Source organism: Pongo abelii, chromosome 17, assembly GCF_028885655.2.
Source record: "Pongo abelii isolate AG06213 chromosome 17, NHGRI_mPonAbe1-v2.0_pri, whole genome shotgun sequence".
NCBI lineage: Eukaryota > Metazoa > Chordata > Mammalia > Primates > Hominidae > Pongo > Pongo abelii.
The window spans coordinates 37,336,120-37,349,218 of record NC_072002.2 but is presented as its reverse complement, the minus strand read 5'-3'; the positions used below and the strand labels follow the sequence as shown (position 1 = coordinate 37,349,218).

The 13,099-nt window shown below is 48.9% G+C and overlaps 1 protein-coding gene across 4 annotated transcripts in view; it reads right to left on the bottom strand.

The window, feature by feature from the left end:
- Window positions 1-13,099, bottom strand: part of CABLES1 (Cdk5 and Abl enzyme substrate 1) — a 122,989-nt gene that overhangs the window by 104,475 nt on the left and 5,415 nt on the right. Inside the window, exon 1 of one of the 4 annotated variants that reach the window (XM_054537708.2) lies at window positions 4,952-5,248. The exons of 2 other annotated variants lie outside the window; for them this stretch is intronic. In XM_054537708.2, the coding sequence (XP_054393683.2) occupies window positions 4,952-5,079 (128 nt within the window). In that variant the 5' untranslated portion in view covers window positions 5,080-5,248. Of the gene's footprint in view, window positions 1-4,008; window positions 4,028-4,951; window positions 5,249-13,099 lie in introns of those variants that run through there. One more of the 4 variants, XM_054537709.2, reaches the window with a different exon arrangement.

The following is a 13,099-nucleotide window of genomic DNA, read 5'->3' as shown; positions in this document are numbered from 1 at the left end:
GGCTTCCGCGTCCTAGGTGGCTGAGATTACAAGTGTGCGCTATCATACCCAGCTAATTTCTGTATTTTTAGTAGAGATGGGGTTTTGCCATGTTGGCCAGGCTGGTCTCAAACTCCTAGTCTCAAGTAATCTGCCCGCCTCAGCCTCCCAAAGTGTTGGGACTACAGGCATGAGCCATGGTGCCTGGCCTATTTTTTGTTTTTTGAGATGGAGTCTTGCTCTGTTGCCCAGGCTGGAGTGCAGTGGTGCGATCTCAGCTCACTGCAACCTCCACCTCCTGGGTTCAAGCGATTCTCCTGCCTCACCCTCCTGAGTAGCTGGGATTACACGTATGTGTCACCACGCCTCGTTACTATTTATATTTTTAGTAGAGACAGGGTTTCACCACGTTGGTCAGCCTGGTCTAGAACTTCTGACCTCAAGTGATCTGCCCGCCTCAGCCTCCCAAAGTGCTGGGATTACAGGCATGAGCCACTGCACCCAGCCCCAGCCTATTTTTTAAAAATTGTTATGTTCAAAATTATTCTTAAAAGGTAATATTGCTGGTCATAGTGGCACATGCCAGTAATCCTAGCACACTGGGAGGCTGAGGCAGGCAGATGGCTTGAGCCCAGGAGTTTGAGATCAGCCTGGGAAAGATGGTGAAACCTCATCTCTACAAAAAAAATATAAAAATTAGCCAGGTGTGGTAGTGCATGCCAGTAGGCTCAGCTATTTGGGTGGCTGAGGTGGGAGGATTGCTTGAGTCCAGGAGGTTGAGGCTGCAGTGAGCTGAGGTTATGCCACTGCACTCCAGCCTGGGAGGGAAAAAAAAAAGTAACGTTAAAAATTTTAGACCAGCCAAGAGCGGTGGCTCACGCCTGTAATCCCAGCACTTCGGGAGGCTGACGTAGGCAGATCACAAGGTCAGGAGTTCAAAACCAGCCTGGCCAGCATGGTGAAACCCTGTCTCTACTAAAAATACAAAAAATAGCAGGGCGTGGTGGTGGGCGCCTGTAATCCCAGCTACTTGGGAGGCTGAGGCAGGAGAATCATTTGAACCCGGGAGGTGGAGGTTGCAGTGAGCCAAGATCACGCCATTGCACTCTAGCCTAGGCAACAAGAGCGAAACTCTGTCTCAAAAAAGACAAAAAAAAAAAAAAAAAAAAAAAACTTTAGACCAAGGCCTGGCATGGTAGTTCAAGCCTATAATCCCAGCACTTTGGGAGGCCAAGCCAGGTGGATCACTTGAGGTCAGGAGTTCGAGACCAGCCTGGCCAACATGGTGAAACCCCATCTCTACTAAAAATACAAAAATTAGCCAGGCATGATGGCAAGTGCCTGTAATCCCAGCTACTCGGGAGGCTGAGGCACGAGAATTGCCTGAACCCAGGAGGCAGAGGTTGCAGTGAGCCGAGATCTTGCCACTGCACTCTAGCCTGGGAAATAGAGTGAGACTCAGTCTCAAAAAAAAAAAAAAAAAAAAAAAAAAAAAAAAAAATTAGACCAAACAATTATAAACTTGAGATGATATCTAACCATAAATATCATTCTCCACCTTGGGAGAAAAAGGAAAATCTCCATACATCAATATTCAATCAACAAGTTACTTATGACCCTACAGATATATTACCTCAAGCCATTAGGACAGTAACAGCACAGGATTAGGGGGAGAAATAGGTAATGAGAAGAAATAGGGTCATCTTTAGTCGCACAATTTTTCTTCCAGGTAGCATTTTAGCTCATTCATTAATTTTTTTTAAAGACAGGGTTTCACTATGTTGCCCAGGCTGGACTCCTGGGCTCAGGCAATTCTCCCACCTCAGCCTCCAGATAGCTAAGATTATAGACACAGGCCACCATGCCTAGCTTGGTAGCATTTTTAAACTCATAACACTGGATCAAGCTAATACTCCTGTCTCAGAGATGGCACTGCTACCCAATCAGTCCATAGGCCAGAAACCCCAGAGTCTCCTCAATGCTCTCCACTCCCCCTGCTCCGTATCTAATCCACCTCCATCGTGCCTTACATCTCTGCTGAATCTGTTCACTTCTCTCCACCCGCTTCGTTACCATTGTGGTCCAAGTGGCCCCCATGTCCTGCCTGGACCACAGCATCAGCGCTCTCATTTCTTCAAACCTGCTGCTCCTCCTGCCTGCATGAGCCCTTCTGGCCCTGGTCTGCACCAGCTGCTCCTCCTGTCTGCCCCAATCCTTCTAGCCCTTGTCAAGTCCTCGATACCTGTCCATTCTTAGACCTTAGTTCAGCAGTCACCTCCCGAAGCAAGCCTTCCTCAACCTGCCACAGTGGAGTCCAATCCACCATCACTTATCACAGGCCAACAGGATCAAGGCTGTCCCCGCTCTGTGACTCACCCCAGGCCTGCAGTCTTCCATCTGTCAGTGGATTACTCAAGAGCCTCTCTCCAATTAGACATAAGCTCCACAATGGCAGGGAACATTCAAGTCCCCTACAAGTTCTATCAGCTCTACCTCCAAGACGCACCTGCCACCCATCCACCCTTCACCATCTCTACCTCTGTCCAGGCTACTGTGTGTCTCAGCAGGACGCTCTTGCCTAAAGGCAAGAGGCTCCCAGAGGTCTCACATCCATGCCTGTCCTCCTTCAATCCACAGCAGCCAGCAGGACCTTAAAACGTAGGCCAGGGAGGCCAGGCACGGTGGCTCACGCATGTAATCCCAGCACTTTGGGAGGCCGAGGCGGGCAGATCACGAGGTCAGGAGATCGAGACCATCCTGCCTAACACAGTGAAACCCCGTCTCTACTAAAAAATACAAAAATTAGCTGGGCGTGGTGGCAGGTGCTTGTAGTCCCAGCTACTCGGGAGGCTGAGGCAGGAGAATGGCGTGAACCCAGGAGGCAGAGCTTGCAGTGAGCCGAGATCGCGCCACTGCACTCCAGCCTGGGCGACAGAGTGAGACTCTGTCTCAAAACAAACAAACAAAAAAACAAAAAAAGCAAAAACGTAGGCCAGGGCACTCTGCTCCCCAGCGGCTTCTAATAAAGACAATGAGAGCTCTTAGCGTTATGAGGCGTCTGCCCAATTCTCAGGTCAGCCCCTTTGGCTCCCCGAGTTCACTATGTTCCAACCACCCTTGGCCTTCTTCCTGCAACAGCTCAAGTGCATTGGCATCTCAGGACCCTAGAACACATGGCTCCCCATGCCTGAAACCTGCGTCCCATCTCTTGGTGGTGAACTGCTTTCTCATCTTCCTGAGAAAGCCTTTCCCAGCCACAACACCCAACAGATGTTCACAGACTCCCATGACCCTTCACAGAACCCTCCAGAGTTTCGTCTACTTGTAGTTGGTTTGGTTGCCTCTTTTCCCCTTTGCCAGCGCGAGCCACTAAGGTCTGTGGTGGCAGGGATCCCACCCCTCCGGGGCTCCCCCATATGCCAGTGCTTGGCGCAGGGCAGAGGCTTTCCACAAATCTGCTTGGATACTTGAAAAACTACTATGACCTGGCTGGGCACGGTGGCTCACGCCTGTAATCCCAGCACTTTGGGAGGCCGAGGTGGGCGGATGACGAGGTCAGGAGATCGAGGCCATCCTGGCTAACACGGTGAAACCCCGTCTCTACTAAAAATACAAAAAAAAAAAATTAGCCGGGCGTGGTGGCGGGCGCCTGTAGTCCCAGCTACTCAGGAGGCTGAGGCAGGAGAATGGCATGAACCCGGGAGGTGGAGCTGGCAGTGAGCCCAGATAGCGCCACTGCACTCCAGCCAGGGTGACAGAGCAAGACTCCGTCTCAAAAAAAAAAAAAAAAAAAAAAAAAAAACCAACTACTACGACCTTAAAATAGAGGTGGAGAGGAAATGCTTTAGGACACAGATGAGGGAACAGATACCCCAGACACAAGGAGGCAGGGAAAGCCAATGCAAAAGGGACTCATCAGAGCTAATCCTAGAAGTTCACCAGAGACAAAGCGTGGCCGTGTCGGGGACAGAAAAGGAGTGGCGAGCCTAACGGTGATGATGCCAAGCCTCAACCTCAACCCTGCATTACCTGGATAGCAAAGCCCCACATCAGGGATAACTTCCGTCGATTTGTGCTAGAATAAATAAAATCCTTTCTGGAGCACTAGACGCTGTTCACATCTTTCAGAAGGTCCAGTAAAGTTGGAGGTACACAAGGCTTTGTCCACAGTGGCTGCTCCCAAGCCTGAACGGGCGACAGGCGCAAGTAGGGGCCTTGTTTAAACAGATTGCTGGGCCCCGCCCCAGAGCTTCTGACCCAGTGGGTCTGAGGCTGGGTCTGGGGATCGTGTTTCTAACAAGTTCCTGGCCGCCACTGGTCCAGAGAGCACATTCTGAAAACTACTGGGCTACCGCGCCAAAGAATCAAACAAAAACAGACGTATCCAGGATAGAGTTTAGCTTTTTTTCCAAAAATTCCATGGCTGGGCACAGTGGCTCACTCCTGTAATCCCAGCACTTTGGGAGACTGAGGTGGGTAGACTGCTTGAGCTCAGGAGTTCGAGACCAGCCTAGGCAACATGGTGAAATCCTATCTCCACCAAAAATACAAAAATTTACTAGCGATGTGGCACACACCTGTGGGTCCCAAGTACTGAGGAGGCTGAGGTGGGAGGGTGGTTCGAGCCCTGGAGGCAGAGGCTGCAGTGAGCCAAGACTGCACTACTGCACTCCAGCCTGGGCAACAGCGAGGCTCCATCTCAAAAAAAAGTAGACAAACTTCCTAAAAATAAAAATTTTGGATGAGTACAGGTTGATTTACCTGAAGAGACAATTAGGATGCCAAAGGGGTTAAAAACAAAAAGCATGAGGCTGCGCGCAGTGGCTCACCTCTGCAATCTCAGCACTTTGGGAGGCTGAGGCAGGTGGATCACCTGAGGTCAGGAGTTGGGGACCAGCCTGGACAGCATGGGCAAAACCCCATCTCTATTAAAAATACAAAAAAAAATTTATCTGGACATGGTGGCACACACCTGAAGTCCCAGCTACTCAGGAAGCTAAGGCAGGAGGATTGCTTGAAGTGAACCTGGGAGGCAGAGGTTGCGGTGAGCTGAGATCGCGCCACTGCACTCCAGCCTGGGCAGACAGAGCAAGACTCCATCTCAAAAAAAGATCACTGCTACAGTTTCCTTCCTCCATTCAACCTGTCTCCAGTTTTGAAAAATCCAGCTTTGCTCACACCTGTGCCTATTCAAAGTCTTCCCGTTTTCCTCTGGATTAAACTCATCGTCTTAAACCAAGCATCCAATGTGCTTTGCCACAGTGCACCCACTGTGAGGTCACAGCTGACCTGAAGGCCCAGTTTCAAGGGCATCTCCAGGACAACCACTGCTCCCACTGCAGGAATGGTGGCCCCTAACCTGTCCGGCTGCCCCAGAGTCCAGCAGCCTTGTGCTGGGCTGTCCTCTTCTGGAATGGGCACTGGGCCCCATTTATCTCTGAACAAGGCCACACTTGCCTGGCATGCAGATGTGTGTGCAGAATTGACACAGAAGTCCCCACTGACCCAATGCCAAGTGGGATCCCTGGACAAACACCCAACTCTGTTTAACCATGGGGTCGAGGAGAGGAGGTGGAAGCCATCTGCAGAGGGGAAACGGGGCTGAAAGGTGAGGCCAAGTCACCCACGTAGCACCCAACTCAACTCCACGTCATGGCCACACAGACCCTGAGGAGCCCTCACACCGGAGAGGGTATCCTGCTTAGAAATGGAGGCCAAGTAGGCCAGGCATGGTGGCTCATGCCTGTAATCCCAGCACTTTGGGAGGCTGAGGCGGGTGGATCACGAGGTCAGGAGATCGAGACCACCCTGGCTAACACGGTGAAAAACCTGCCTCTACTAAACATACAAAAAATTAGCCGGGCATGGTGGTGTGCGCCTGTAGTCCCAGCTACTTGGGAGGCTGAGGCAGGAGAATGGCGTGAACCCAGGAGGCGGAGCTTGCAGTGAGCCGATATCACGCCACTGCACTCCAGCCTGGGCGACAGAGTGAGACTCCATCTCAAAAAAAAAAAACCAAAAAGAAATGGAGGCCAAGCAGGCAGCACACAGACCACGGAATGAGGGCTATAGCTCTGATAACGAGTGACGAAAGTTGCGTCTTCCCAAATTGTCTCTGGAGGTAGCCCTCCCCCAGCATGTGCCCCACATGGGCTGCGGGACCCTCCAAGTAGGGCAGCATCTTCCTGGGCCTGGGTGTGGGCAAAACCGGTTGTTGCTCTTCACCTCACAGCCTCATTGCTCTAAAGGTACAAGGATGGACATGTGAATTCCCCCTACCTTGCTTTATTTTGGCAATAGAAATTGTCACTATTCCAGTGTAAGCAGGGGCAAAATGCAGCACCAAACAGAGGGGTACTATTTCTCTCCGCTGCTCTGATTTCACTACTACTGATGAAACTAAAACAATGCAGCAAGGTAGCTGTTCAGGATCATCTCCTCATGATCAGAGCAGACCTTGTCAAATTTCTCAACGGCTTCTTGGACAGTGTAAGGTGCAGTGCAATCATGAATGGAAATAACAGCTACAATTTTCCTGCTCAATCACTAAGGGCCAAACCTTTGCTAGATGTTTAGTGTTGTATTCTGCATTCTTATTTTAATATTTGCAATATCCCAAAAGGACTGGAGTCCTTATCCCCATCCTACAGGTGAGAATGTGAGGTTCAGAATGGTTAAGCGTGTTGTCCAAAAGGTGCCGTTAAGCGGCAGAGCTATGGAGCTCCAAAGCTGGTCTTTCCACTCTTCTGCTCACCCATTTTGCTGAGACAGAGGCCTAGCGGCAGGGGTGCAGGAAGGAGAAGGAGCTTACTCCCTGCGGGAGGAACTGATACCAAGCTATTAATATTATCTGGAGAGAGCTGTTGTTATTGGGAAAATTTTCCATGACTCTGGCCCCAAATCAGGGTTCTATTGGCCTGCCCGAGGTTATCACGTGAAAATCAGCATGCTCGCTTGATGAGAAGGTGCTGGCTAGCCAAAACTATAGCACAGTATTTCTTTGTACTTTAACATACTGACCTTGATTGACTCCAGCCCATAGGTCTGAAACAGATGAGGCCCTAGCATTTTGGTTAACGAACACACAAGTAGAAGATTTGAGACTGGAAGGAGAATAAAATTCTACAGTACTTAGTTGATTCTTTCTTACGTTTTTCTTAAAATGGTACAGCTACGATAGAGTTTTTGTTTTAAAACTCTCAACGTAGAAAATGTAAATTTTAAAACTCTAGCTCTACTACATACGGTGACTTTCAAATCCATAAAACAGCTACCACATTGCCTTTTTGAAATTACTTGATTTTTAAAAAAGTACTTCTTAAGCTGTTAAGCATCAAACAAATAAACAGAACTTATAATATTATCAATCATTTTGTGATGGATAAATGGAATCCTACAATTACTTTAGACATTTGTAATCTCATCTTCCTTCTTCACTACTCACCCTCCAAAAACAAACTTTATTCAACTCAATAAATAAAATAATTCATCAAGAACTACCATTCAGGCTGGGCAGGGTAGCTCACGCCTGTAATCCTAGCACTTTGGGAGGCTGAGGCAGGCTGATCACTTGAGGTCAGGAGTTCGAGACAAGCCTGGCCAATCGCTTGAACCCGGGAGGCAGAGGTTGCAGTGAGCCAAGATCGTGCCATTGCACTCCAGCCTGGGCGACAGAGCAAGACTCCATCTCCAAAAGAAAAAAAAAAAGAACTACCATTCAACATCACATCAACCATTTGTCCCCCTAACATGCCAGTTTTTGTCCTTAAGCAAAAAACTTTAGACTTTGAATATCTTCCAGCTCCTCACATTTGTTCCTCTACCCCGCTACCCAGCCCTTCCTAAAACTATCGAAGTAGACATTTTGCTTTATAAATAATTTGGTCAATGAGTAAAGTGCTTTAAAATAAAAATCAACATGCTAGGCACATAAACATTTTTGGCATTCTTGAATATTTTACTAGTCTCTGGTTGAATGCTTTCTCTTCTGTTTATCGTAAAACCTAACTTAGATTTACATATACCCTGTGCTTTAAACCAGGGACAAGATTGGGTCCCTCTTGCACACACATATCATTACAATATTCTAAAGTCATAAGCCCCTGGTATTTGCACGTTCTGCTTTACAAGCTCTTGTCTGTGACCAAATGTGCAGTAATAAGCCCCAAACCACAATGAATGATAACCTCGTTAAATATGATCTAGTGCATAGCCATCCAAACTACTAAAACAAAGAGGAAAAGACAAACTAGCAAACTCCAATTAATTATACGTTCTTAGAGGCTTTTCAAAATCAAACAAACATAAAAATACAACATTACACAGTTGGTAAAACAGAGTAATAGCTAATGATTTCATGATTCCTGAATGTAATACTAAGTGGTCTGAGCCCCAGAATCTGTGAAATGTTTGGTGTTTAAATGGTACACAGGCTGAAACTTGAGGGGGACAGATATTTTTCTGAAGTGGAAAAAATGGATAGTGGTGACCCTGGGGAAAATTTACATCATTACGTTAAGCAGCAGATTCTTATAAAAACTTCTGGTTTTCAACATGCTTCCTTTGATAGCGACATTTTGCACAGCCCCCAAAGAGAACAGGACAAAAAGGATGTGTGAGCCAGGCGCAGTGGCTCACACCTGTAATCCCAGCACTTTGGGAGGCCGAGACGGGTGGATCACAAGGTCAAGACAGGCAGATCACGAGGTCAAGAGATCGAGACCAGCCTGGCCAACAATGGTGAAACCTCATCTCTATTAAAAATACAAAAATTAGGCCAGGCGTGGTGGCTCATGCCTGTAATCCCAGCACTTTGGAAGGCCGAGGCAGGCAGATCACCTGAGTTCAGGAGTTAGAGACCAGCCTGCCCAACATGGCGAAACCCCGTCTCTACTAAAAATATAAAAAATTAGCTGGACATGGTGGCAGGCACCTGTAATCCCAGCTACTTGGGAGGCTGAGGCAGGAGAATTGCTTGAACCCACGAGGCGGAGGTTGCAGTGAGCCGAGATTACGCCACTGCACTCCAGCCTGGGCAACAGAGACTCTGTCTCAAAAAAAAAAAAAGAAAGAAAAAGAAAAAAAGGATGTGTGGTAAAGCCTTAGGTGCACATGCTGATAACCAACTCTCTGGAAGGGGAAAAAGAAAAACCTTGACTTGTAGCATTGGCCGATTCCTGTGGTGTAAATATTCCTACCACAACCGATTTCAGGTTATCAACCACCTCAGATTCTTCAATCGTCTCTATTAAGCGGGTAGGAGTCAGCTCCAAGACACTACAGGGTTTGCAAGAAACACAGCTTAGAAGCCAGGAAAACTAGGGTTCAATTCTAGCTCTAGATTCCAGCTATGTGGCCTTAGACAAATTTCCTTAACCATCCAGCCTCAGTCTTCTCAGCTCTAAAGTAGGCAACCTGTTTCACAGACTGCCACACAAATAAAACAACATACGTGAAGGATGTGGCACACAAGAGGTACTCAGAACTCCATACAAGTCACCTCCCTCCCGAGGGTGGGAGAGACAGGCACAGGTAGGGGTGGGCTGGGTGGTGCAGCCTCCACAATCTGTCTCACCTTAGCCCCATGACAGATTGTTTTAGCAAATTAAGAGTCAGGAGCAACTGCTGGATGGAAACAAAGACCTAGAATGTTGTGGGGTGGGGGAACAGTTAGAATCAAATTTTCCTACTCTTACTGTTAGGGAATTGGAGTTTCATTTGTGTTCCCTATGGAGGAGAGATGTGGTCTGTTCCACCAAAAGCTGGCCCCAGGGCAATCCGTCACCAAGCTCTGACCAGACCACGGAGGAGGGGCCCTCCAGTCCGACCAGGGCTGAAGCACAGATTCACAGGGAAGGAAGAGGCTCAGCCAGGAGCGTGTACGAGCATGGGGAGAGCAGCGGCTGGCTCTGTGGCTGACGGAGCTGGAAGGAAGGGGCCTCTTCGGGAGGCCCTGCCCCAGGAGAAGCCTGAGAGTGCCAGAGCCTGGGACAAGGAGCAGCGTGGGTGCCCTCTGTAAAGACAACACAGTATGGCAGCAACAGGCCTCAGAGGGTGTGTGGGAGCGGGGGAGGTTGCAGTGGCAACCAGGACCTAAGCCAACAGCTGCCTCGTGTGAAATACCAGGAATTTAAGACTGGCAGGATCAGATGTGGGTTTCAGAAGGGTCCCTCTGACAGCCCAGGGGGGAGGGATTGACAGGGGTCCAAACAGAAGCCAGGAGTCCCTCAGGCCACCACATTATCCAGGCTGTGAAACAAGGCAAGGAGGGTGCAGGCAGGCAGGAAGGGGCCAAGGGGACCTGCACACTTCCTGGGCACAGAGCACTGGGATAGGGTGGGGGAAGCACAATCACTCTGTGACAAGCCAGGGAATAGGCCATGTGGTCTCTGTCGCAACTACTCGATTCTGTCCTTGTAGCACAAAGGCAGCCAAAGGCAAGACTTGCACGAGTGGGTGTGGTTTTTCCAAGAAAGTATTATTTATAAACAGCCAGGGGGGCAGCTGGGGAAAGGGTGATGCTGAGAAGATACAGCAGGAAACCCGCCCAGGGCGGAGGTGGTGGTACCATTCCCATTTCACAGATGAGGAACCAGCAGAGCTTTAAACTTTGGGAGGCCAGGTTCCTGCTGCTAATTGTACCATGCTCTAAATAACACAAGACGCGTAATGTACCAGGTGAGTAAGGAGGCAATAAAGGTGTCAGGGATTCAGCTGTGGCCAAAAAGAGAGGAAGTACAGGCAGGCAGCGGGCGGGAGTTAACTGCCAGAGTCACAGGAATCTCTATTTAAAACCTGGCCTGTCGTCTGGGCCCAAATGCACAGATGTCTTCCCTAGATGACAGAAAAGTGGAAACTGAAACAAGGAAATCACAAGTGATTAGGAATCTTTGAGGCCATTTAGGTCAATTTCTGCTCAGTTCAGCTGAAGCCTATTTAACAAGCATGTATGAGCCTGACCTGTAAACTGTAGCACAGCAGAGGGAGGCGGGTCAGAGCACAAGACCCCAGACAAGTTACTTAACTGCTCTGTGCTTCCAAATGGAGGTGATGGTAGTACCGTCTCAGGGTGTTTCTAGGTATGAACTCAGTCCCGCTAAAGTGCTTAGAATAATGCCTGCCACACATCTGTTAAATAAAAATACTGTGTCCAAGGCCCTGTGCCAGCTGCCACAGGGAAGGGTGTGAAATGTCCCTGCACCCCTACCCGGGTGGGGGGAGTTCAAACAACAAGCTCACCTCTAACCACTCACTCATCACTCTCCCAACTCTCCCGTTTACTTATGTCACCCAACACAGACAAGGACCATGTTTTATGCCTCCATCTCCCATGACTAGGATAGTGGTGACTCATGATTGAGACTCATTGTGTTCAATGTTTGTTGAATGAATAAATGATACAAGGCATTAAGCCTCAATACCAAGATTTGCTTTTCTACATAACTGGCAGATAACACTGCAACCTAAGTCACCCCCTGGTCACTCTGTGACCTTGGATTCCTGCCCCTCTGTGGTGTCTGGAGTCTGATATCAACATGTACAACAGTACTTTGTAAACCTGAAGGCCCTTTAGCAATAGAGGTTACTACAAATCATGTCCTTGGTGTGGGGGTAGTTTCAGCTGGGGGACTGACCGCCTCCCCAGGCAGTGGCTTCCTGCTTGGATGGCCTCCTAACATCGTCAGTCCAGCTGTGATATTGCCGGTGCCTGAAGGAACACAGCTGAAGGTAGTTTTTAAAGTTCTCCCTCATGCTGGGGGAGCCCTATTCATTCATGCATTTATTCCTTCATTAGTTACATGTTCTGCCCATCAGAGCTACATGGAACAAACTTAATGCTACTTTGTACCTGATTCTGAAGTTGGATTATCCACACGTCCCCAGGCTAAACATGCCCCCAGACCCTGCAGCAGGCCACAGGACCGAGACACGTGGAATGGTGGACCCAGAAGGGGCGAGGCTCATCTGTCCCAACCGCTGAGTTCCATAAGGAAACTAAGACCCAGAACCCAGGAGTCTCAAAGTCCTGCTTTGACCTCTCTTATGCCACATCAGGTCACAGCACAGGCTCACCTGCACTGCCTCCTACTCTACTCTCCAGAAAACCTGCCCTTGGCTCTCTGCCACCTCCAGCTATCTTTCTGAAGACAGTAAAAAAGTCCAGGCATCTGCGCTTCCTGGGAAAGCTACTGAGCACATGGTGCAGAGCCATGTGGTGGCTTCCCCACCCATTCAGAGAGCAAAAGCTCACCCTTGAGCTCACTGGCCTCCCCAGGCACTTGCCAGCAGTAAGCAGGCTTCCTATATATTTCTCCTGAGCTCACCCACATTGCAGGCTTTGTGACTGCAACAAGGGCAGCAGGCAAGGCTCAGACTGCGCCCGCCATCCACAGGCCCCCGCCTGACCTGGGGCTACAACTCCAACCTCCAAAACCCACGGTTGCTGGAAAAATGGCTCAGCAATAACTTGTGTTTGCTTACTGCTGAGATCAAAGTTCTTTATAGACTTCTGAAATCCCGAGGGGTCAGGTGGCTCACAGCTGGGGCACACACAGACTGGCGACTTGCCTGATGTCACAGAGCGGGTGGTGAAAAAGCTAGGAAACAGCATCCATCTCCCCTTTCTTACCCTGATTCTTGATCTGCGGTGGGCTCACATTTTTCTTTTAAGTCAAGACACAGATTACAATTACAGCACAAGCCTGGATTTCCTCCAAAGAGGGGCAATGCAGCGGGAGGGGCAGGCAGAAGCTCTAAGTCAGCTGAGCAATAGTGAGCCTGAGCTCTGCTATTAATCGCCAACTGGCCTTGGGCAGGCCACTTAACATCTCCTGAGTCCTGGGTTCCTTGGCCTGACAACAGGAACAAATCATAATAGGGGGAAAGCCTCCCTCCTCAAAGGGTGGCCACTCTGCATTCCAGGGAACTGGTTAGAAATACAGAATCTGCTTTTAAGAGATTAAGTGACTGTAAATGCATTTACATTTGAGAAGCCCAAATATGATTTAGCACAAGCCCACACTCAGACCTCAATTATAAATGTAAGTGCATTTTACACTAGAAAGGGCCTGAGACACAAGCCAAGGTTCTCAGGAGGAAATAGACCCAGAAGGCTGATTAA